Here is a 27,548-nt window from a genome sequence, read left to right on the forward strand (position 1 = left end):
CGGAAAAAACTCCGGTCTGGAGCAAATATTTCCGGGCTCCGGGCAACTTCCGTCAAATTCCGGTGAGGTCAATTTGTTCCAATACAAGGATACCCCCCAGCCCCCCCCCCCCCTTTCCAACCACCACATCATCATCATTGCCACTAGTATTACAACCATCATCACTACCACTACTACTACAACCACCACCACCACCACATCATCATCACTACCACCACTACTAAACCACCACAACCACATCGTCATCACTATTACTGACTGCAACCACCACCACCACATCATCATCACTGCAACACCACTACAACTACCACTACCACATCATCATCACTACCACTACTACTACAACATCACTACCACTACTTCTACAACCACCAGCATCACATCATCATTACAACTACAACCATCACCATTACCACTACATCGTCATTACCACTACTACTACACCTACCACCACCACATCATCATTACCACCACTACTACAACCACCACCACCACATTATCACTACCACTACTACTACAACCACCTCCACCACATCGTCATTACCACTACTACTACAACCACCACTACTACTGCAACCACCACCATCACATCATCATCAAATAGACCCAAAGAAAACTTTCCCCTTAGAGATGAATAAGGATAATTTACTTAAAAATTTTTTAAAATATGCATCTAGATACCCCTCAATTTACTTACATGACTCCATGTTCCCATATGAGAAATTATCCCGCTCTAAGCAAATAAAAATAACAAAATGAACATTATTCCCTCAAGCAGGCTGTAAGGAAAGAATTTCCGGTTTATACTGTACTGATCGCTTGTTAGGCATCCTTTTGGTACTTGCACTCTTACAATATTAGCCACTGCCTAAAACCAAGGTACTCATTCACACCTGAATTGAGTGGGGTAATATGTATCAAGTGCCTTGCCCAAGGCACTGCGTGGCATTTCCCCCTCTGAGCGGTATTTCAGTGTTAGGTCAACCTGACCCCATTAGTGGGGTCAACCCATGGGTGGAACAGGTAGCGGTCAGTAGGAATCTGTGATGCCGCTGATGGTAATTAATTGTTGCAATATTTCATGGTATTGCTCAGTTGCTAACACAAATCTGAAAATTGTTCCCTCACCGCAAAGCAAAGGTTTCTTTCATCATATGCCATGGTTTATAATAATGTATCCTCTTAAGGCTGCTCATAAGAGAGGTGTCAATTTAGTGGGTTTTTGAGCTATCAATGAAATTAATTTGTTGTAATTTGCATATCAATATTTTAATTCCCAGCGGCAGAAAATGATTGAAACAAGCATCAATATAAAGTAAAAATGATGATCTTGACACATGCCAAGTTTTGTTGTCCGGGCAGTAAAACCTTAAAAGATATGAATTTTTTAGTGTAAATTTCTTATTTGGCATGACTTGGTGAGATCCTTATTTTCTCTCCCATAGTATTCCATGCCATGAATTATGTCCAAATATCAGTTTAGGAATAAAATATAAACCATTAGACGAAAATAATATTAATATTATTTTTTAAGCATTTAACTGATTTAAATATTATGAGTTTTGGGCACATTTGAAAGCCAACTTTTTAATGGCTTGATAACTTTTTTTTTTTTTTCTATACTTAAATCCCTTACGATTCAAGTCAAAATTATATTTTTTATGACTGTTAGGCATTATAGTTTGAAGATGTATACGGTACTGCTTTTGTGTGGTTGTCTCAGGAAATGCCGACTTTATAGTGTCATATAGGTGTCAATGTTTAGGGTATTCTTGCATGTTGAATAAGTAATATAATGTAAGTTCAAGTTCTCCTTTTGTGCACAAGTGAAAGTGTTAACTTTTTATAGACTGAAGCGTCCAGATATATATGGCAGTGATTTCCCAAAAATTAAATGATCTTGCTGTGGTATGCCTGTGGCGTTATACTGATTTGACTCTGGTTGTTATTCAATTGTTTTATCTCTAAATTTGACTGACTGGAGTTCAATGGTATATCAGATGACTTTATAAGACAATGACTAAATGTGTTTTCTTGGAGGAAAGGAGATGATTCTATATAACCTGTATGGATAGTGTGTTCGTTTTGAATGGAGTTGGTCAATAAGGAGAAAAAGATTACTACTTGGAATGAACTATATGCCCTCATAATTTTGAATCCTCTTTTGTCTACATACTATTTCCGTCTGTTTGATCAAATCATTTAATTTAACAGTACCAGTGCTTAGTGTTAGTTGTAATTGATGATTGATACTGCAATATTTGTAGTATGTCCAGTAACCTTGTTGGGTGATTGATTTTTTTCTTGTAAAGAAGTCATACTTTATAGGCAGATTGATAGTAAATTGAGATATTGAAATCATACACAATATTAGTTTTTAGTCTTTACTGGTCAATAAAATATTATCTTTATGAGTTATTTTACAAAGACATAAATCATATCAGTTTACTGTTATGATCAACACAACTGTTTGAGAGGAACGGAATTGGTAAAAAACAATACACAGAACTTACAAAACCATGAATAAATCGAGAAAATCAACTGCCAATATGATAATATTGCACAGGAACATAGATGCATATATGTACTTTTGATATTTATCAAAATTCTTGAGATACTGCCGCTGAGTTTTGAATAACAAATTTTTTATTTAAGTGCACCATAATTTACAAGCCCTTAAAATTAGATCAACAATTTGTGATATTCAAAGAAAACTATTAACCACAAAAATGTCAAATCTTCACTGATGTTTAGAAAGACAACTGATTTTTCAAATCAAAATAATAAAGTGAAAGAGTCTGTTATTGTTTTCCCGCTATACAGACATATTATAAGACCATAAATATCCATATTTGCCCCCATTGGACACGGCACTGCCTGATACCAGTTGAACTCCAATGACCTCATGCAGGTAGCGAGCAGGGAGGGTTATTGGTCCCTTGGGAGTTCCAACTGAAATAGCGCTGATTCCACGCAGTGAAGGACATAAGTGTCAGGACCAGAATTGTCCATGACCTTTGTCACCCACCTGGCCACTGACCATGCTCAACATTGTTTAACTTTTGTATAAGACAAGATGCCGTACTACAGAGCCATCAAGCCACACAAATTGATTGGTGGCTTGTATCATAAACAGAAGGCTGATAATCTGAATGGTGATTGGGAGGCAGCAAGACCCAAAGAATCCTGGTGAAGGACCATGGAAAAAGAAATAAAGGAAGCAGGCCTGTCCTGGGATACAGCCGACTGCAAAAAATGGAGATGTTTGGTGGATGTCATATGTTCATCAGGCCCAAAGAGGGTTAAGTAAGTAAGTAAGGCCCAAACTAATTGCTTCGGTACATACAAATGAAGAGGATTACATAACTTTGACAAAAGTACAATTTCAAAAACTTTATTCTTTGTTAACGATGCAAATAAACTTTTTACAGCGGGAATATGCCAACATATCATTTCAGCCTTTGATGAAGAGACCACGTGATTATATTGATCATTTGAAAACAATTCAGCTGCATTCTTAGATTACTTCACAACATTCGACTCGTAGCAGAGATAGCAGGTTAGAGGAATTCCAAACAGAAATCGTGATTGCAGCTCATTTTGACGAATCCAACTTGGCAACTTCAAACATGAGGTTGGCAGTCTGTTGTGCTTCATTTCCATTTCAATTTCAATACAACTGGTAGTAGTAGTAACGAAGAATCTACAATGGAACTTGCTATAACTGGCATGATCTGACTAGCCTAAAATCCCTGTTTGAAACCGAGACATGTTATAGTCGAATTTCAAGGAAAATCACCCAAATGGACTACCCACTATTTTTAAAATCATTTGTAATCTCTATCTCTCTCTCTCACTTTCAAAGTGACCATTGTGTGTGTGTGTGAGAGAGCGTATATGTGTTTGTGTTTATATTTTGTGCTACACATTGTCTGCCAGCAGAGAGGCCAATGTTAGTTTTGTAGTAAGAAGCCTACACATGCACACACACACACACAGTATTTACAAACCAGACCTAGCCTAGCTCTCCGTTGCCTTTAGTTATAGGCATGCATGAGTGTAATGTGGGTTAATTCATTTTATTTTGAGATATTAAGAGGGTTTTGGCACCTTTTATATCCAATTAGGCTCTTGTATTGATTTTCCACTGAATATAAACTTCAAAACTACCAGAATGTCTTATAATTATCACATCAGTATGCTTCCTAAAAAATTAGACAGAATTACACTTTTGTGTATAAATATTTAAAATGGAACAGTGTAAGACTGGATTCACCACAGTGTGCCGGAAAAATCCAAAACGCTAATTGAGCCTTTCGACATTTCAAACAAGGAACTTAACTTTAAAGAAACTAAATTTGTTGATAAAGAAATAGTGAAACTTCTTTTGGCTGGATACATTAAGCAATCAACAGACTTATGCTATATTCAACCTATCAATATCAATGTTATTTCGAAACATAAATCATTCTGATGTGTGACAGATTTAATATCTAGTTCTGCATTATAGAGACATGACTACAGTTACCTGAGTAAGTTTTCTCACATACACACACAAAAAAAAATGGTAAGTTTACAAAAATATCATTGTTGATCATATATTTTATTAAATGTTTTATTGTCTAACAAGACATTAATTTTTCTAAGTATAGAATCAAAATTTGAAGATGACATTATCACCGAAGTTTACGTATTTTTTATTATTTTCAAACGTCGTCGCCAGGTCAACACGTAATCAGCTCCTGAGAGGAAAGTTGTTGCAGCCGTTGTGTACCTAAAAGGATGAAGATCAAAAAAAGAAAAATAACATCAAGACATTGCACTTATATTAAATCTGAGATATAAGTTTAACCCACAATACACAGAAATATTTAGATAAGATAAAGTTTTGGATCATTGTACAATCCATCCTTCAATCTTAAGTTTACCCTACAAATGTTATTTAGCCTTTGATAAACATTGAATTCTGGTAACAGAGCTGTATAGAGATACAGTACAACACGCACTCGTCGAACTACATGTGGCAGCCAGAAAAGTTAGTTGAATCTGTGTTTCGATGATTACGGGAACAGCAGTTTAAGATAAGGGACACAAACTGTGATGAAACCTACTGATCTCAATTTTTGTGCACCCATGATTTGCAGGTTGATGAAGTCATCTATGCCTTTCTGTTGGCAAAATAGGGAATTCACAACTCAAACCCACACGCTTGTCTTCAGAATTGTAACCTTCGTAAACCCACAACCTGAGACCATAGCTATCGTAAGTAGTGCCGCGCTGAAGACCGGTCTGGACCGCGGTCCCACGGTCTTTTAGCTGTGAACCGAAGACCGGTCCCATAGGGGAAGACCGGCGGCGGTCCTCACTTCTTATCACCTTTCAACTAGTGCGGGGCGGTCCTTGCAAGGACCACGGTCCTACGGTCTCGTGCCATAGCCTACTACTTCCCCAGCGATTCGTTGCTTCGGTTGCCTATCTTCCACCAATCACCACCCATCCCACTTAATTAATCGCACCCACCCCCCTTTGCCATACACTAAACGACACAGACGACCATATAGGCAGACGACCACCAACCTCCACTCCGCAAACCGCCCTTTCGTGTGTGAGATGGGGGGAACAGGAGGCGCACGCCTTGGACGATTCCATTATACGGGGTAAATTTCAAAATTTACTACACCATAATGATCGCAATGACAATGATCTATGGTGAAGGCATGACCCCTCTTCTCTAATGGGTTATTGTTTGAAATGTATGTGACTACTAAAGATGTGTGTGTTTGTGTGTGTGTGTGTGTGTCGAACCTAGCAAGTAGCAAATCCGATTTTTTGTTTTCTTTTGTCCATCTCTTGTCACCACTCCTTTCTATCGCAGTGTTGTCATTTAAAATAATACAATAATATTAAAATTTCGTTTGGTGTTTTTACTAATCAAATAATATGAGTTTCATTAGTTTCTTCCTTCCAAAAAACCCAGTTATAACGTCTGAATTTTAAAAAAGTCCAATAGAATATTTGGGGACCCCGATAGCTCAGTTGATAGAGCACTCTCTTTATACGCAAAGGGCCAGAGATCGATCCCGGGTGCAGTCAATTTTTTTCTGAATCCCTGTCTACTCAGCAATGAATGGGTAGCTGAGTTTGTTAGATCTGGCGAAAAGTCACCATCGACCCCTCTTATTACCTCATCCACCCCCTCTCATTATAACTTCACGTCTCTCTCTTACTCTTCAATGCTCGCTGCCCTCTAATGTGTGTGTGTGTGTGTGTGTGGGGCGGGGGGGGGGGGGTAGGAGTTGTGGGGGGGTTTCAACGCCCCGAACAACCCGATCAAGCCCTTGGGGGGGGCCATTATCTCCGTTAAGGGGGAGAAATTTCAAATTTTATTAAATTATCGAAGTAACAATGAAGTACGGTGAGCAAATAAAGAAGGCATCACCCCTCTTCTCTAATTAGGTTACAATTTGAAATGAGTGTGACTACTCCGTGTGTTTTACTCCTGTAGACCACGGTTTTCATCGTGTAGCGGTCTTTAACGGTTCAAGAATGAACGATCCCACGGTCTCAAAGGTCAAACCGGTTCGAATTTCCAACAGTCTCTCAGGAATGTTCAATGTCGAAAAGGACCGGTCCTTGCGGTCTTCATTTCCCAAGGACCGTAGGACCGTGGTCCTTAAGCTTGCCAAGGACCGCCCCGCACTAATCGTAAGTACTTACCTGTGTGTCACCCAAAACAATGAGCCCAACAGATTCTGATCATCACTCAAATTTGGTTATCTCGAAAGCAATTCCTTCATCAGTGTATCAAAATATTGTGATAAAATATTCACAAACAGTGGGGCTGACTGCTTCGGATGGTAAAGCTCAAAGATGGCTCTGCCTGAGACTGATCAAAAATGTATCTCACTATTCAAGTAGGCGATCACAAAATGAAAATGAAAAGTTAAGTTATCAGTGGTGTTCAGAAATATCTATAATATTCCATTGGTTTAGCTATTGAATACAATTCACAGTACCGTAATAAACTTTCTTTTCATCGACTGCCGCCCTTTACTGACATAATTCCCTGATCAGTACCAGACTATGAGTTCAAGAAGGCCACGACACAACACGTTCTGCTTTTTTTCTTTCTCTTCGCTCAGTTTAGTTCGTCCAAACCCTGAAACCATTTGTGGATACTGTGAAAAAGTTACTAAGGTAAAGATGGACGTAATCTGTCCTTGTTCGTTGAACAATTGAATTTGTCGAATGTGGTGTTCAACGTACTCATATTGCACTGTATATAAATTATAAATTGACCCCCCCCCCCTAAAAAAAAAACATAAGTTAACAATTCATCACAGAATGGTTGTTAGTTGAAAACTTCCTAAAAACTTACATAAGAAGTTGTAGCCAAGGACTCTCCACAAAGTCAAAGACAGGTGCGGCCAGAGTGCAAGCCACAAACGACAACTGGATGGCAGTGTTAATCTGGATATATCGTAGTGAAGAAATGAGAGCATACATTAAAAAAACTTTTCACAACTATAAACTGGACAACCTATTAAAATAATTGATTGAAAAAAAAAAGAAAGAGAGAAAATAAATTATTCAAAGCAAGAGGTATATTCAACTTATCGTTGTTAGCGTTTATCATTTTAATCAAATAGTATTAGTCATTTAATTTAAATAGTGACACTTTTGTATGAAACTCTGACAGGAGAAAAAAATAAATTCTTGTGGTCTGAGGATACGTACATAATATCTCTTCAACAAAAATTCCATGTGGCCAATCGCATCAATCCAATATTATAACAGGGTGAATCTGATTTTAAATTGTCAATCTAAGGTTAAGATGGTGAAATTATAAAGTTTGGGTTTTGGCACGTTAAAAAAAAAACTTGAGCTTTTTTTTTTATTGATAGAGCGAAATATACACTAAATGTGCTCAAAGCGCTTAACAAAGGGTCCCTGGCCAAAAGTAACACTTAACATGTAGGACATGACATGATGCCTGTTGGGCGATATTACAATTTTTTCCGACAGATACAATAACACTGTTAATGGCCAGGTTCTCATTTTACAGCTGAGTACAGTGAGAGAATGTGAGTAGAGCCTTTTCCAAGGAGTCAACTATGAGCCGAGAGACGCTCAAACCCAGGAACTTCCGATCCAAAAGCGAATGTCATACCACAAAACTACAAGCCGCACATAACTTTCAAATACTATATCCAGCCTCCTCAATAAACCATACAGTGGGCTCCAGATTCAACAAGGTTGCATTCAATGAGGTCGGATTCCCAAAGACCTTGTTAAATCCAACTTCAACTGTAAAACCAAATATAATATTTTCGACTATAAATGCACATTTCAGCATCTAAACCATCCAGACATAATACAGTTTTGAGGTGTTGAGTCACATATAGACTCTCTCACTGAAAAGCCCCTCGGCTGCTGTATTTTTAAGTATCTTGTCTAGGCATTAGGATCCTAATGGCTCAGTTGATAGAGAACTCACTTCACACGTAAAGGGAATATGATCAATCCCGGATGAAGTTGATATTTTTTTCTGACCCCTTGGATAGCTGGGTCTGTTAGATCTGGCATAAAGTAAATAGCAGTAGACTAGCATCCCTTCCAAAGGATGGTAAGCAATCGCTTTTGTCTGTTTGGCGCTATATATATCAGGATAAACTTCGGCTCTTAATGACAAATATTTTAGTCTCGGCATTACCTTGCTAATATTAGATGGGTAAATCTTTGCAGTCACATGTGAGAAATCAAAATACCTTGCCAATGTTCTCTGAAATGGTATGAAATGATTTTTATTATAACAGTATTACAAATCTGATAAAGAGATGTTTCTCTCATTAAAAAAGTATTTTAAAAATTCTTATTACAGTGGACTCCGGATAAGACGATGCCCAGGGGAACCGAGAAAAAAATTGACTTATCCGAAAATCAACTTAACCGGAGTGTAACCAAATGAGCAAAATCGCATGTGAACAAAGCAACCCAATCTAGAATAAGTATGTCCCTTCATATCGCGCGGTCTCTGTAGTGGTCATCAGAGACTTCTACCCCCAATAGCCCCATAGAGGAATCAGAATACATAAAAATCGGAATTTGAGATAAAAAAGCGGAATCAACTTACTGTTATTGACTATGACATGCTTTGCAGCAGAAAATTTAATAGATAATCCAAAAGTACTCAAATGATTAAAAATATAAAATGTGTCAAAATGTAAAGATTGTGTAAAGACTAAGAATAGGGTCAAATAATAATAGAGAACACACAGGTCCTGGCCGTCTGAGAACAAAGTATAGTATTGAATGGATGGATTTAACCTTGTCAGGACCCTCCTCCCCCCCCCCCCCCCCCCCACACACGCACACACCTAATCAAACAAACGCGCATGCCGGTACACAGGGCTAAAATTAAATAGGGAAAGAAGCTGACCGTACTCAATAATATTATTACCGATTGGAGCCAACATATAATATTACCAAGGTCATTGACCTCACGAATTGGAGTCACAATAATAATAATAATAATACTTCGTCAACCCCCCTCCCAAACATATAATATTATCAGACATCAGCAGCACACACTTTGAAGGGACTAATCATACACAAAATGTGTGTTGATTGACCATAGGAGATGCTGACGAAATAAGCCATAGCTCACTTTTTTTTCACTAGAGATTTTAAAAAAATTTTCATCCATGGGAAAGGTGGAAAACGGAATTTTTGCTTTGAATGTGGAATGTATACCAATTAAGTGAAATTATTCCGCGAAAAAAGCGGAAGGGTAGGAGCCTCTAGGTCAAGGTCATGATTCTTGTAGATCGTCGAGACAGAAATAGCTGGTATGCCAATTTCCTATGCGATGATTTTCTGTCGCATGCCAAACTTTCCAAATGCATCGAATCTTCCTTTTCCGTGATAGGTTTGCCATTGTAGTTGTAGACTTGACATGAATTCTTCTTGATAAAATTGATACTAATTAAGAGGGCCATTACATAGGATGGCCTGGAATTAGAATTTAAAAAATCTTGAACTTGAAGTTGCGACAATGTAAAATTTGAGATGGGGAAATTAAAGTTATTCAATACTGCTTATGTACATTGAACACAAACGTCAGGCAAAGCACCTAAATCACATCGATGTGCGCCAATCGTTCGCGGATATTCTTAGCCACTTAAAATTCTTACTGGTAGCTTTTTTAACCAATGGAAATACTTGATTATTTGTGATTTTATTGTAGTCATGAGTGATAAGAACATCGACTTAAGCGACATCGACTTATGTGGATTTTTTTTTTTTTTTTACTAATGTTATATAGGAAGAAGGGGGAGGGACCAAGACAAAAAATCGACTTGGGTAAAAATCGACTTAGGCAACATCGACGTATCCAGAGTGCACTGTAGCTACAATCAAGTTTAATAATACAAACGAAATTTCATTCAACATTTATAAATATTTAAGTTAATTAGCATCACTTACTGCGATGGTTCTTTTCAAATGTTAGCACTTAAGTTATGGATCAATACAACTACTTACTGGAGGTGACAAAGAAATATAACGAATATAGAAGGAAGCAACCACAAGTCCAGCATCTCTACCAAGTATCAGCACTGTGAGTGGAACTGAAAAGAAGTGCATAATGGTGTTAAAATCAACATCCAAAAAGTAAAATGAAGTATTGATGATTAATGCTCAATACTTAGTAGCTGAAAATGAGAAATATAGATAAAGAATTTAATTGAAATTTTACCGTTACCATCACCCCTTGATAATTACAGTTCATTTTACCTTGCTGAAACAAATGCAATTATTGGGAAATCAAAAACAATATCTTTTTAAACGATTCAACATGTTAATTTGAGACAAATTTAGTAATATAAAAGATAAATTTGCAATCTATCCAAGGAACATATAAGGAGGTTATGTTTTGTTTCTATTGAATATTAAATTTCAAACCTTTTATACAAACTTTGTAACTATCTATGCTGACAGGGCAGTCAATACTTATTCTGGTTAGAGCTGGGACGGGCATTGGTCTATAAGGGTCTTGCGAGCAGTGAATCAGTCATGGGGTTGAATTGCAAGCAACGATACACTCGCTTTTCTACCATGGCATAGATGTGTCGTTTTAAGACCTAGATGTCATGTTCTGTGTGTACATGTGTAGAGTGTAAGGCAAAACGAGCCGCTCGGCAGTCAGAATAAAAAAGAGGATTAATGAAGCCATGTTTGGAAGATTTTTAAAAAATGAAAAAAAAAACCCTGAAAAAAACCCAACAACTTAACCTTCCAGGCGGTTTTCAATCTTATTTGGACCTAAAGAAGATCTTACAGACCAATATTCCTCCTCTGCATACTGTACAAAGTAAATGAGCGTATGATACTAGCTAGGATTTCCCAAACAGTAGAAGAACATCTGTCACCTGACCAAGCTGGTTTCCGCCCTGTATCCAACTCCTGAACTTGACACAATACATCGAAGATGGCTACGAGAACAAACAAATTACAGGGGCTGTATTCGTGGACCTAACAGCTGCCTATGACACAGTAAATAACAGGAAACTGCTCCTAAAGGTTGCAAGAGTAACTTGTAACACAAAAGTAGTTGCAATAATAAAATTCCTTATGTCAAACCGTCGCTTTTTTTGTGGAAATGGATGGGAAGAAAAGCAGATGGAGATCACAAAATTACGGACTCCCTCAAGGATCGGTACTTGCACCTATCCATTTCAACATTTATACCAACGACTAACATGAATTCAAGAATGCCGGAAGTTTCTATATGCTGATGATCTTTGCCTTGCATCACGGTATGGCAACTAAGCTTGATAACTTAGTATACCTACAGCAGAGTTGCTTGCACGCGCCTCTTCGGGTCACGTCACGGTCAATGATTATCAGAGCAGGCAAGAATTTTACCTGGATAACAGCTTATTTCTGTTGTATGGTGATTGTATTTTTGTAATCAAAAACCATGCAATAATTATATATATGAGACAAATTTTACATATTTATCATCGAAAATATATTTTCAATAAGATTGACGAGGCATACAACAATTTTCATACTTCTAGAGGCAAGATAACATCGTAATTTCACTTCTTAAAATGGGATATATTGTAAATTGTACTAATTATAAATTGTTTGACAAAAAAAAAAAAAAAAATCATAGTCCAGTTAATTCACCAAACATTCACTTGAATTTTGATATGACTTAAGACAGATAGATAAAGTATATAGTCAACTAACCCTTTTAGGACTGCAAGGACAGTTACACTTTTTCCAAGCTAGCTGTCCTAGTCTTATAACATAAGGAAATACTTGACAATTTTGGTGGTTTGCTCTAAGATAACTTTGTAATAGTTGTGTATATGGATATTTTATGGTAGTATAATATTAATATTGTGTGTTTATGTTGTCTGTGCATTGAATGAGTTTGACGGGTGTCATAGATGTTTATCAAGCATACTTGAGTTGGTGAGAGAAAAACCAGATACGCGGTCTTGATAAATTCAGCACTGGACAGAAGAATGACAGATAAAATCTAGGAATTTTGGGTAAGTGTCCAAATCTACAATTGAGATAAATTGTTCTGTTTATTAGCAATGACATAGCAACATCAGATTTCTGTGTGAGGAGGAAATGGTTATGGAAGGATTTCTTTTACTTAGATTGTAAAACTTTAGCTCTGGATCTGTTTGTAATAAAGACGTTACCATGATGCAAGCAAGTTTCCTACTCTCTGACCTTAAACCTGATGCCCGTTTTTCTATCTTTGCAATAGTGGAATGCAACCTTTCCCCCCTGCTCCCCATGAAAGCCCATTCCAAAACTATGCCTATCAATCCACGGAATGCAATGTGACCCTAGTATGGGGTGTTTGGGGGATGACTGTGTATGGGAATATATGTCTGTAACTGTGCATGTATGCCACCACCCCCTCCGCCTCTTTAATATCAGAAGTCATGGGTTTTCCGTGTGCCAGAGCACAATCTGCACAGCTTATTAAGTTTATCATTATGGTCTATTTCTGAATGTTCCATCACCCTAAAATATTTAATCCTTTAACAAAAGCAAATTAACTAAGTAAATAAATAAACATAAACAGCAAAATAAGCACAACACAATGACAAAGGAAACCAAAGTAAACAAAACAAAAAACAAAACAAAAAAACCCAACAGAATGTGAATATATAAATATAATCCTAAGAGAGACATATTGATTATATAATGAAAGAAGAACAATTTTTTTTAGGGAAATGTGATTACCAGTCATTTAAAATTTATGTGTAAATCAGATAGGAAACTTTCATCTTTCTAAAGAGAATGATTAAATTATATTTCATAGTGCACAATTTAATTAAAACACATAAAAACAAATTTAAAAATTCACTCAAGAAATAAACTTCTGAATCTGACAGATCACAGCATCCTAGTCATTTAACTGAGAGAAATGAAAAAGATATCCAGAAATAGCTTAAACTTTATTCTGTAAACTGATGGGAAATTATATATTGTTCATTCGTTCAAATCTGAATTATAACGAATTTTGAATCATGATATAAAACCAACACAGACTAGAACAGGGAGAGTAACCTCCCTTGACCACCATCTGTATGGACCATGTGCAAAGTAAGGTTAATTGGCCGTGAACAGATGGAATGCTGGATCACGGATGCGCAGTGCTGGTGTGGTCATATCGAAGAAAATCTAAGTGGTATGGAGTATAGAGGAGAACTAGATGGGTCTCTGATTTCAAGACCATTGAGGAGAGACTAAAAGACGCCCTGAAGACACTCTCTGAGTATTGTTTAAAGAACTCACTAAATGCCAACCCAGGAAAAACTCAAGTGTGTTCCTTCCATTAAAAAAACCGTCACGCCAACAGGAAACTGAATATCTCCTGGAATGGGAACATATTGGAGAACAACACATTCCCTGTGTACCTCAGGGTCACCTTAGACCGCACACTGTCCTTCTCTCAGCACACAAAGAAAACAAAAGCAAAGGTGGCCACATGAAACAACCTCCTGGGAAAACTGGCAAACACTACATGTGGAGCAGATCCAAAAACAATCAGGACAACTGGACAAGCCCTCTGCTATTCATCAGTTGAATATGCCTCACCATTTTGGGCAAGATCCTGCGATGCCAAATAGATTGACCCTGAGCTACAAAACACCTGCTGGATTATTCCTGGTTTATTCCTGGTAACTTGAAACCATTGGCTGGCTGGCATTGCACCTCCCCACATTCAAAGAGCCAGGAAATGGACCCAAGGCACCCCCTCCATGACCACAACCCAACGACAAGTAGACTGAAGTCGAGAAAGAGCTTCATGACGGAAGAAAGCATCAACCCTGATCATGCAGCTGTATACAGACTTTCCACATGACAATCGTGCAAATGAAGCCATTGAAGATCCGAGAGATTAACTGCCGTACAGAACTGAGCTCCCCGGGAATGAATGGGTAACACTGAACAGAGCACTGGCAAAACTTGGGAGAACAGCTGGAAACATGAAAAAAGTGGGGATTGGCTGAGACTAGCCTGTGTACATGTGGATGCCCAGAACAGACGATGGAGCACATCCTTAGAGAATGCCAGGACAGGCCCAGCTGCACTAACCATGACCTAAGAGTGGGCTCCCCAGATGCTGTGAAGTGGGGTCGGTGTCGGGGATCACGCATAGTTTGGAGGGCATGGTGACCTACACATCACTGAAACTTCCTGGTTTTTACAAGTCTCCATTTATCATGGACCAGTACCACAGATTTTCGACAAATGGGAGTGACAGACAGGCATTTTAGTTTACTATGTTTTGGGGCAATTGAAGTTAGGATTGAATTAATTGACTTGTTCTTGGAAACAAGATTGTTGTAACTAAGGCTAGATATTTTGATCTAGATAAATTAGAATCAAACGTTTGTAATATGAGATAAACTGTTTGTTATGAGTTACGGTTTTTGTATCAAGTTCTAAAAGCCATACGGGTCAATGAGCCGGGTTGATCCTAGATTCTATGACGTGAGATGAACTAGTAACAATCATTATTCTTGTTTATCACCCACTGTCTAAGACTCAAGTCGTGATATAAGGCGCTTAATGCAAGATGATAAACGTTCAAGGTTACACATAGTTTTGTTTATTTGTCCATTATATTTCCGGATGGCAATGTTGTGAGTTTCTTTGACAAATGCACAACATCTATTCCCATCATCAACATTTGATCTCTTCATCATCATAACAACTACATCATCATAGTTGGAAACACAAGTGTGATGTCAAAAAACTGGTTCCGATCTCAATGCAAGTGTAAAACCACTCTTCCAGAGGACTGGATACCTTATGGAATTGATATTCTGGTTTCAGATCGATGGCATCTTATTTTCTGGTCTAAATATATGCTGGTTGTCAATCAAAGATCCTCTTTCCTCGCTGTTTACATCCCATAATCTTAAGAATCTTCCTATGGTATACAAATAAATATGGCCTGATAAAGCATTAATCACTATACCTATTCTGCAATTCGCCTGGGATAAAGACATTTCCTAACTGTCTTATAAATTTTCCAAAACTGTCACACTTTCTAAAGTTAGCAATGACTATGAAAAATGTTTATTTCTCTTTTTGAGGAAATTTTTTTTCTAAAATCAAAGCCCTATCTCCACTGAGTAAAAATGTTTTTGAATTTTGAAAATCCATTCATAAATAAACAAGTTATGCAGTTTCAAAGGTGTCATTTATTTGGATGACCGCAAAGAGGAAATAAACGCGAAAATATGGGACGCTTTTTCTGCATTTTTTTCGACCTTTGGTTGTATCCTGCGTAATAAGTGGATTAAAAGATTGAAACTTGGCAATTTTATGGCAAATTTGATAGAGAATATGATGAAAACATTAGAAGAGTTCTAACTTACATAATTTTAGAGCTGGATGGTATATCACACACACACACACACAGAGAGAGAGAGAGAGAGAGAGAGAGAGAGAGAGGGGGGGGGGGGGAGAAGAGGGGAGGGGAGTGAGAGATTGCGTACATAAACGAAAGAAATGTAGAAGGAAAAGAGAAATTGGACAAGGGGACAAAGGTTACTGGTGGAACGTGACTTGGAACACAATAATTAAAGTCATGCTGAGATTGTAGATCATATTGCAATCGAAAACTTTTACATTATAATTTCTTAAATACTTGTAAATTAAACAGTCAAATTATCAGCTGTTTATTGAACCCAAACCAATGGCAGACGATAAACACCCCTCTGCCAGTGAGATCACGCAGACATTTTGACTAGTCATGAACTTTAAAACGAGGTCAACCAATCAGAAAGCGCTTTGCCACGACCCGCTCAGCCTGGTGCCAAATCGTTTTGAACTCGTATGGTGATTCGGGTTGTAGGGGGGCAAAATGGATTCTGTCTTTTACGAATGAAGAGCAAATTAGGATGGTGTTTTGTTTACGGGAAAAGTACTCGTCATATTCAAATGAAATTTTACAACCAAAAAGAAGAAATGTTCATGTATTACCTTGTCAGCGACAAAACCTCCACGCCTGGTAGTTTTAGAAATATTTTACTCCAAAGAGTAAAAATCTATTTTTAATGGTCTTCTGGTAATCGTTCGAGTTTTGTCGCTTGACATAATCTAAAATGACCTTATTTCTAACTGTGTGCCAACTTTCAGTCATATTCATCGATAAACAGGGTCGTAATTAATTTCTTAAAATAGCATATACGAAACGGCTTCGTCCCATATTTTGTTGCGAATTCGGGCACTTCGTGAGCGAAAAAGAGGCCCAAAGATTTGTGCGGGATAGTCATTGCTACTATAGTTGTCAAGGGAGAATCCAATAGCCTTACTATGTTTGTAAAAAAGAAATTGCAAATTTACTCCGGGGCCGGGTAAATAGACAAAAGAAATCTTTCCTTCGGTTATGTTGGTTTTCCTTCCTTGAAGTGGGATGATGGCTTCTCGTCTTACTGTTGTGAAAAATATCTTTATTAAAAATTTTTTTTTCTCTCTTTCATTCAGTCACTCACCAGCATTGTGTTTGTCATGTTTATACTATGGTTGTTGTGGTTGTTTGGACAAATCCGTTGGCCCACATTCACAACTGCTGTATTTTAGCTTAATATTATGCTATAGTATACACTTGCTCTTTTAATACTTCAAGAGCTTAGATAGATTGCACTTTGGAATGCTTAATTAAAAAAAAGAATTATCATGACACCTTGCAATTCAACACTGTCCATATATGTATTCAGTCTTTGTGGTTGTCTTTCAATTATTATCATGTATATTGTAATCATTGATAACCTGTTAAATTTTGTTACTCTTCTTATATGAATCTTTACACTTCTTTGAATAGAATTCCACTTTATAGTCTTTTTCCAAGCCTAAGAGTTTGTTAAAAGTCTTATTTGAGAATATAATATATCCTTATAGGACAGGATTGGAATTGCTGACGACATTTAGAGATCAAACAATTCTATTTGGGTGTGGTCTAAAAGCAAGAAAGCAACCAAGGAATGTGTGTTGAATATTCAACAATGGGTAGCAAGCAGGCTAGTAGTTAGATTCTTATGATGGACAATGTCAAAGGCTTTGCTTAACAGTACTAATATTAATATTGCACCTGTCTGACAATTATCATTGATGGTATTGTCTTCAAAGATGGTGATGTTTCTCATGTTCTTTATCTTTGAAAACCATGATGGAAATCGACGAGGTGTTTCATAATATCACTTTCTACGACGTCCTAAAGCATTTCTGAATAAATGACAGCAAGACAAATAACAAAAATATAGTCCTATGAGGTACCATAAAGATTATCGCTTTATAACTGACAAAATTGATAACAGATGTTATTACCTGGTATCAAACCATTCACTGTCAAAGAGACAGTAAGAAAACTGATAAGGAACTTGTCAGCCAGAGGATCTAAAGCTGTTCCAAAAGCTGTCCTCTGATTCTTGAAATTTCGAGCAACATAACCATCCAGCTGTAAAGAGAAATCAATATTTCAATTAATATCACATTAAAAATAATTCCATGCGATTAATTTATAATATGTAACTATAAACATTTATCTCATAAAAACACTTTAAATAAAGAAGTTGAATTGCTGTCAAATCATTTCTAGTAAATAAAAGCACAAACACAGTGTGACTAATATTAAGGAACAAAATAATAGAGAACTTAGCAAAAAAAAAAAAAACAACAAACAAACAAAAAAAAACCCCAAAAAATACAAACAAACAAAAAAAAACAAAAACAAAAAAACAAAACAACCAAACAAACAAACAAAAAAAAAAAGGAAAAATACATGCAGACAGCCATTCTCCAAAATATGAAAATAAACTCTCCATTTTTTTTTTTGCTTTTTTTTCCCCAGCGCCATTAGAATGTGGATATCATTCCTCATTAGATTGTGGATATCATTCCTATTTAAGTTATAGACACAGTTTATAGTATTTTACATTGTAGAAACCTCTGGAACACAAACCATTTACAGAAATACAATGTCAAATTCCCTTTCAGCATTAAAGCTTTTACAAGATAGACGTGGACAGGGTTGAATTGGAAAGGATATTCTTGACCACTTAAAATCCAATGTTTTGGTAAATTCTTTTTTAAATAACGGATTCATTATTTACCAAATCTGTGAATCCAGCTAAAACAAATATTGACAAGGCCCATCCATAGTGATCACTGATGACAAGGTAAGACAACAATGGTGCTGATGCCATGCGTAATGTTGTCAACAAGTTTGGAATTGTCTTAATGTTCTCTTTCTGGTGATTTAAAAAAATATTTATGATTGCATTTAATATCTTTAGGGGATACAAGTAATCTAGTTTATTTTGAAAACAAATTCGAGTACCAGTAACTGAAATAAATAATATTTTCCAAAACATAGCAGGGTGAAAATCTAAATTAGAAAAGAAAAATCCTAATTTGAAAGGAAATGAAATTTGGGCCTATACTTCTGACCCTCTGACTGCTCATGAATCAGGGGAATGGATTGTTCCTCGCAAACCAGGACTGCTGACAACCTGAGATGAACAGGAAAGTGATTATCATTTTCATTGATAACCAGGAATTGCTCACAATTCACAAGGACTTTGTTCCTCCTGGACAAACAGGATACATGGGTGCAAGCAACTGGACCTCAAAAAGCCTGCAAGTCTACTTATGACCAGACATATAATCTGAAAAAGCCTGCAAGATTACCTCGTCATTTGAAGTCTTGTTCTCAGCATCTACTCTTCATAATAGTAGTCCACAATTGTTGTATGTTTAATCCAAAGGTTATAATGCAGTAATTTGTTAAGTTTCTTGTCACAAGTTGCACAATTTAAAAATATACCAAAAAAAAAAAGAAATAAAACAAAAATCACAAATCCAAAATCCGGCGACGTTTTTTTTTTTGGTAATCCAATCGGCTGGCAGTAGCCGGCACTCTTGCACCCATGAGGATATAACTTTTTTATCATCTTGAAGTCCTGAAAAGGTTGAGAGAGAATATCTGCAACTGCAAGGAAACAAGAATCTGATGATTGGTTTTTCATGCATGACAATGCCACCACACACACTGCACTAGCTGTGAAGATTTATATCACCAAAAATTCTGTAACAGTGCTTCCCCATTCACCCTTGTGATTTCTTCCTTTTCAAGTGACATAAGGATTCCTGGTAGAAGAATGCATGACTTTAAACTGATCGCAGAAAATTTGTAGTATGCCAAGAAGGTTGTGTCTCATATTGACCTGCTACTCAATTTTGAGAGCTTGAAACATCATTGGAACGATTGCATAAAACTCAAGATGGATGTATTTTGGGGATTCAAGTGAGGAATAGCAAGTAAGTTTTTATCAGTATAGTTTTATTGACCCAGTCCCGAACACAGGCATATCATTAGTGATAAAAATATCCCCATAACAACATATATTTTTGTAAAATTCCTGTATAGCAACACAGTGACAATCTTTCGTTTGTATTGAACAGAAACTATCATCACTATCTATGTGGCCTTAACTGTATTCATATTAGATATGTGTATATGTGTGTGCGTGTGTGGGGGGGGGGGGGGGGGGGGGGGGGGGGGGGGTGGTGGTTGTGTGTGAAGTAAACTTGACCAGTGTCTTAAGCATTCAAGCCTCACTCTATCCACTGTGTACCAGTTCCAGTGGGAGACTAGCGAGGCAATGATGACCTGAGGCTGTTACTGTTATGTATTAAAGACGTGATTAGGGGTTGGGAAGATGAGGTGAGAAGAGCGGCTCAAGAGAGATATGTAGGACATGTCACAAGCTGAGTTGTACCAATAAACAATAGAATGTGTTGGCTTTGTCTTCTTATTATAGCAAACGTAAAGGGGGACATTATTTCACTTGTTATTGAATAAAAGAAAACGCACTTAATGAGCTGCTACACCACATTATAATGGGACCTTACCAAAACTTCCCACATTTATTTCACATTCTTCCTCATATTCTTTGTCAAATAATCAACATGGGAATCTCGATAAATAGGCCTTGTCCCAACTTTATCGAGATTTCCATGCTGCACTGTATTTTCTAAATTGGATACCTACCTTTGTCTTCGTGACCACCTGCCTCTTAAAATTTCGGACAAGGACATTTTTCTTCGCTCTTTGATCTTGAAGATTTTCACGAAGTCTTTTGTGTAGGTCAGATCTGATGCTTTTAACACCTTTACTGATTTTCAATTTCGCTTCTTTTATTTTGAAGCGCGTTCTTTTGTCATTTATAAAATCAAAAGGATGACTGTTGTTAGAAAGTTGACCAATGCTACTAGAACGTCTCCTTTTGGAGTATCTTGATGCTCCACGATCAGAAGCTTCGAATGATTCTTTGTTATAACGATCCCAGTTTATGGAACTAGTTGTAAACGGTCTATTAATGGGGATTAAAGCTAACTTTCCTAGGTCTTGTTCTTGTAAGTTTTGAACCCATTGACGATTAATGGTTAGCAATTTTCTTTTTGTACATGTGGTATTGGTAAATTGGCAATTCACAGTTGTTGAGTGGCAGAAAAACCGTATTGATAGAGGATGTGACGAAATCATTCTTTTAGATTCACCAACGAACAATAGATCCGATCGGAAATGGTTCCATCCAAAGTTTGTTTTTAGTGCAACTTTCCCAGTATGATTTCCAATTCTCATGACCGTGGGTGGTACCATCAGCCTTCCAGTTTGCCGAATGACAGCCAGAGCTAATGGTAAATGGTTGGCCATTGTACAAGAATGGCGCTGTGGATTTTTCTCGCTCTGTAAACGATTATTTAAGTCAACCTAAATGGAATCACCAAATATCACAAAAACTGATTCGGTCCGTCTTTTTGTGTTCCTATGGGCGCTGCCATGTTTTATTTTGGTTGCGATATATGAAGTGCTTCCATACCGAAGGAGAAACCGAGATGTTAGGTACCTGCTTGATTTTGGATTTGACTCGCAAGCAATAGGCTTCAACAGTCGTGACGCCACTTCCCTCGTAATGACGCACGGTAACTTAGTAACTGGTTCTAAACTATGGGAACAATGGCGGACGCTTTATGAAATACTTCTCCGACGAGCATAAAAGTGTACCCAGAGGAGAAAAACATTATAAACCTGATCATGTTTTGACTTTTATACATTCTGATCACATGACATATGAAAAAGTTATAGCCAGCATGAAGAATAAAAAGTACCGATTTTCTTTGTTTAGAACCAAGCTGCTCGTTGCTGGGTTGGCGTAAGACTTATTGAATCCTATTGGTACCAAGTTCGTTTTTCTTCTGATAAAACTAGACCATTCTGAGCTTCTCATAACAAAATGCAGCCCAAACCGTACATGAGAAAAAATCACAGCCTTTTTAAACAGAGCGACCTTTTTTATTTGAAATTCAACGCCAGTGAAGGATAACTTCGCATATTGGCATTCAAAAGAAAGTACGGCAAAAAAAAAAAAAGGGCTAATTCAAATAGGGGCTGGGGGAACTAGATACTAGATACTGTCGATGCAAGAGCAATTCATCTGTGTGTAGTTTGCAGTCACTTAAAATTTATAGCCTGACACTAAAAAAGGAACATGCCAAGAGGGACATATTCAGGGACTGAAATACAGGTTGTCCATAAAGTCAATCCCTGATTTCAAAGTCTTATTTTTCTAAAACTATTTTACATAATATTTGCATCTGGTTTTCACCACCTTCTGAGGAAAGGCATGCATATATGCCATTTAGTCATCAAATTTAGCAAATTGAACATGAACTTAAAAGACCTCATTATTCTCTCCTTCTATTTTGGAATTACAACAGTGCGACAAATTTCTCTTCGTGTAATGTGATTGCATGAAAGGAAATCACAAAATTTCATAGCCAGTTTGGCAGACTATTACAGATCATGAAATAGATTTTTAAAAAGAAAACAAACACAGAAACAGGCATTCTAAATTTAATGAGACACAAAGTGAATGTTTGGTGTTGGCAGGTGCACACACAAAAAAGTTAAAGACCCATCTTTCTTACTGGAAAAACGATTACTGTAAATGTATATTTCAATTGATATAATTTCATGCTGCATCCCAAATCCAAGATATCAACCATTGATACTTTTTCAGTAAGAAGGTGTTCCACCTTGGAGACAGTCGTTCGCGAATTTCTAAACGACACGTTTTCAGACAGATGGGTTGGGAGCATGGCGTACGAGGCTATGGTTGGGAGAGATGGAGTCATGGCGGATTCGATCGCCTGGCCACTGGGTCACCGGAAAATTCTCAATGCGACTTTCTTTTTTCCCATGGGACTACATCAGAGGAAACATTCACGAAAATATCGCCTGAGCGGTAACTTATCCCCTAGTGAGTTCAGTTATAGTGATATCGGGTGATACCAGTCGATTTATGTTCACTTTCATTTCTTTGTTGTGGCTTCACAACGAGCTTAAACACGAATTTCTTTACTGTTATATTTATCAAGATTTTCTTTTCCATTCATATGTATTATATGCCAGTGCTGTATATAATGATTGAGATATTTCAATCCTAAATAGACCAGTTTTCTGTAATTTAAAATGCATTATTTTTCCAATAAAATATTGAATGTTTCAAACAAAAACATAAAAAACTTTTTTTTCCAACAAATATAATCTATTATAATCGGACTATAAGCTGTTAAAATTCAATCTGGGCGTCAACAAAATTGAATTTATTATGATTTTTTAAGTTCATCTAGTCATGGAGCACACTCAAGAAATTCATGATAAATATTTGAATGAACTGTGTAGGGTTTGTAGACAGGTCAAGAAACACAAAAGAAAAGAAAACGAATCTCAAAATATTATTGTTTCAGGATTTAAAATCAGATATTAATCTTTAAAACCAGAAATTAATCTCATCTTTAATGTCGACATTGATAATGACGATGCTAAAAGCGCTCAACAACTATGTGCTACTTGTGTCATGACAGACTATGTAATAATAATAATAATAATAATAATAATAATAATAATAATAATAATAATAATAATAATAATAGATCTTTATTGTCCATAAATATGGCAATTTGTCATTTAGTTACACTTGTTATAATGTTAAACGATAACTGTACGATTGAACAGATATTTCACTCCTACTTATTTTCTCTCTCTCTCTCTCTCTCTCTCTCTCTCTCTCTCTCTCTCTCTCTCTCTCTCTCTCTCTCTTCCTCTCTTTCTTTCACACGTGCGATATACACAACATAAACATATTCATTTCGTTTTCAATTTGTTACGATTGTGGCAATTCGACACCAAAAATTATCATCATTATCAATTGGTCAGTTAATCTTACATTAAATAAATTAATCAGTTAATCAGTCAACGAATCAATCCTTGGTTTTTCTGTACCATATGAAATATTCAAAATTTTTATTGCTGATGGAACGAACGTTGATTTATACTTGTTAGTTCTACATTTAATCTGACAAAACCTTCTCCCAGATGGTAAAAGACTAAATTCATGGTATAAAATGTTGAGCTTTTGAGCTTTTAAAAAATATAGATAGTGCAATTTTCACCAGACATGCTCGAAGCGCTTTAGAAAGGGTCCCTGACCAACAGCAACACGTAACATGTAGAACTGACCATGATGCCTGTGAGGCGATATTACACTTTTTTCCCGTCCCGACAGAGACAATGCTATTCAAAACAAAGATGAAGGAAAGCATTGACAACAGCAACTAGTCATGCATAATCACCACATCTGGTCGAAATGAAATCAAAATAAATCAGTGATTGCAATGTTTGCTCAACCTTCTTGAAAACCGCAAAAAGAATAAATGGGTGAACAGTGTCCTCTTAAAAAAAAAAGCGCTGTGAGGTTTCGACGAAAGGTGCTATAGAAATATGCTTACACAAATCTCATCTCTCTCTCTCTCTCTCTCTCTCTCTCTCTCTCTCTCTCTCTCTCTCTCTCTCTCTCTCTCTCTATCTCTCTCTCTCTCTCATACACACACACACACACAGACGCAGTGATTTATGTATATATATACTATATACACACACACACACACACACACACACACACACACATTCCTTCCTTTATGACATGGTACTTATTTATCGTTTCTCAATTCGTTATTACGTCGTGTTTGTATCACGAGTGATTCAAATGATCACCCTTAATTAATCATATCTATATTGATCATTGCATCATAATAATTACAAACTGTACAATGGTTCTGTTTTACCCACAAAGTGCTGACATAATATTTTAACCTGGGAAGTATCCATTTCAAACATATACAACTGACATGGTACTTATTTATCGTTTCTCAATTCGTTATTACGTCGTGTTTGTATCACGAGTGATTCAAATGATCACCCTTAATTAATCATATCTATATTGATCATTGCATCATAATAATTACAAACTGTACAATGGTTCTGTTTTACCCACAAAGTGCTGACATAATATTTTAACCTGGGAAGTATCCATTTCAAACATATACAACTGAAATGTGAAACGACTCGGACGTTATTCTAGTGTTCTTAGTTGACCACGTGGAACGGAAAGCTGGTATAATTGTATTCATATAATTTTAAGCTAAACTCGTGTGACCATCTGTTGAATATAATTTGTGCGATGAAGACTCAATGACCGGAATTCATAACCCTCTGAACAAGCAATGATCAAAGCGTAACAAATCGGACAGCTGCACCAAGATGTTATCGCATAGTAACAAAGAACTAAGAGTGACACTCAAAACGTGAGGGAATGAATGAACGGTTACTTATTCCTCCATCAGTTAGAGCAAGTTTTGAGAGTTTCTATCGTTTTGTTTGCTTATAGCCGTGTGATTAATAAATTAAATTTAACAAACTATAATCGAAATTATGCTGATCTCTAAATGCAAAATATCCCAAAGACAGTGATTTTAATGATACAGTGTTTGGTACCAACATAAAGTTCAATATTTTCTCAAAGTGTTGCCGATTTGTTTATATTGATAAAATCGGCTGTGGTTGTGCAAAAGCGATTGAAAACTAACCAGATATCATTAACACATCTGTTAAGTATCACGGGAGATAACCCCCTGCAGCGGTCGGGAAATTGATGAAGTGAATGACCTCTTGACCGCGGCGCAGGTAAAGAACTAAAAGATCGCCTGTTCAACACTGTGGTTTATTCAGTTCCAAAACCCTGTTCAGCTCCCATCAGATGCTGGCGCGCTTGTCAAGAAAAAATAAAAGAGCTGTCACTGAATCTATCACGCCACAAATAGGCTACAAATACAAATCAAACTGAATGAACTAAAAAAAAAAAAGGTTAAATTTGCTTGTAGGTAGCCATAGCAACCATATTGAGGTGCATTGAGTAAAAGAAAATGGTTAACAAAAGTGTGTGTTGGAATAAATGACAAAAGATGTTTTTTTTTAGTTCGATGGAATGAGTTTAGAAAGACAGCAAATAGAAGATGTTTGCCCAACGTGCTTCTTGTAAAGAATGGGGCGAAAAATTGGGTTAAAGCAGCAAGTGCATACATCAAGGAGAAGGAAAATTGAACAAAAAAAAAAAAAAAAAAAAAAAATAATTTTGATGATAATGACAAAGTTTATAATATCAAAAACTAGGTACAAAATAATATAATAACAAATCACTTGTTTAGCGCGCAAATTCCATGAATTCATGCTCTAAGGCGCTTTACAATAAAAAAAGAACATACAAAGGGAAAATAAAATAAAAACTACAGCACTGAAAGTAGGGTTTGAAGAACAATAAACTAAATTAAGTAAAGGCTATTTTAAACAGTTCAGTCTTTAAATTGGACTTAAAAGAGTTAAAAGTTGGAGAGTTTCTGGTTGTGGGGGACAAGGAATTCCAGATTTCTGGAGCTGCACTAGAGAAAGATCTGTGGGAAAATTTTGTTCTTGATGTAGACCTTCTAGTTTCGAGTTGAATGGAGATGGAGGATCGAAGATTTCTTGATGGTATATTGACGTTTAAGAGAGATTTGATATAGTCAGGAGCTTGTCCATGAAAGCATTAGTAGGTGATGCAAGCTTTGAATTCAATTCGTTGGGCAATTGGAAGCCAATGTAGTGGTTCAGAACCGGGGTTATTTTCTTATATCTTCTGGTCCTGTATATGACTCTAGCGGCGTTGTTTTGATCCACTTGCAAAGCCCTAGTTGTTTTAGAGGGTAAGTCAGATAAGAGGCCATTGCAATAGTCGATACGACTTGTCACGAGGACATGGGTGGTTATTTTAGCTGTCTCAGTATCGAGTAGATCTCTCATGTTATTTATGTTTCTCAGGTGGTAATTTACTGACTGACACTTTGGTGATATGCGTGGTCATGTCAAGATTTTCATCAAAGTAGAAGCCGAGGTTTCTGACGGATGGTGAGTTGTTGGTGTTGTTTTTAAGGATATCAATGCTTTCAACAATAGTGGGCGAGCTTTTCTTCTTGAAAACTATCAGCTCGTTTTTTTCTTCATTTAAGTTGAGCTTGTTTGTATTCAACCATAGTTTGACCATTTGTGTGCAGTGTCCAATGGTGTCTAAGACAGCCTCTCTGGAATTATGTGAAACGGGAACATATATTTTTCGTGTCATCGGCTTAAAGGCGGTAGTTAACACCAGATGCTGAGAGAATGTCTTTTAGTGGAGAGGTGTATATTGTAAAAAAGAGCAGTCGTCCTAGGACCGATCCCTGATGAACGCCAAATTTGGGCAGTGATGGAGAGCTCTGAGTTTCATCTATAACGACAACTGCTGCCGACCATTGAGGTACTCAGCGAACCAATTCAGAGCAGGTCCTTCGATAGCAAAGTTTTTGTTTAGTCTTGCCAACAAGCTGGTGTGATCAACAGTATCAAAGGCAGCACTGAGATCGAGCAAGAGCAGGAATAAATTGCTGTCCGTGTCTAGCTTTTCAATGATATCGTTGTGGATCCTAAAGAGTGCTGTCTCAGTGCTGTGGCCCATTCTGTAGGCAGATTGGTACATAGCCAAACAGTTTCACGCTACGTTTCCAAATAAAAATATGACGAC

At 36.9% G+C, this 27,548-nt stretch overlaps 2 protein-coding genes across 2 annotated transcripts in view; one reads left to right on the plus strand and one right to left on the minus strand.

Annotated features, from left to right (window-relative positions):
• Positions 1 to 4,586: 4,586 nt before the first annotated feature.
• LOC144972693 (uncharacterized) lies at positions 4,587 to 21,424 on the minus strand. The gene is made up of 7 exons (XM_078914233.1): positions 20,603 to 21,424; positions 18,663 to 18,800; positions 17,878 to 18,007; positions 10,543 to 10,628; positions 8,714 to 8,782; positions 7,379 to 7,470; positions 4,587 to 4,774 (listed from the first exon to the last, which is right to left on the minus strand). Exons 1-7 carry the CDS (start codon positions 21,266 to 21,268, stop codon positions 4,687 to 4,689), a joined length of 1,269 nt encoding a protein of 422 aa, XP_078770359.1. The 5' UTR covers positions 21,269 to 21,424; the 3' UTR covers positions 4,587 to 4,686.
• Positions 21,425 to 22,669: 1,245 nt separating this feature from the next.
• LOC144972679 (serum paraoxonase/arylesterase 2-like) overlaps positions 22,670 to 27,548 on the plus strand; it is a 46,840-nt gene continuing 41,961 nt past the window's right edge. Inside the window, exon 1 of the mRNA XM_078914195.1 lies at positions 22,670 to 22,874. Coding sequence (XP_078770321.1) covers positions 22,712 to 22,874 — 163 coding nt within the window. The 5' untranslated portion in view covers positions 22,670 to 22,711. The remainder of the gene's footprint in view (positions 22,875 to 27,548) is intronic.

This window comes from Berghia stephanieae, chromosome 1 (assembly GCF_034508935.2).
Source record: "Berghia stephanieae isolate SIO BIC M18660-M18661 chromosome 1, UCSD_Bste_1.3, whole genome shotgun sequence".
Taxonomy (NCBI): Eukaryota; Metazoa; Mollusca; class Gastropoda; order Nudibranchia; family Aeolidiidae; genus Berghia; species Berghia stephanieae.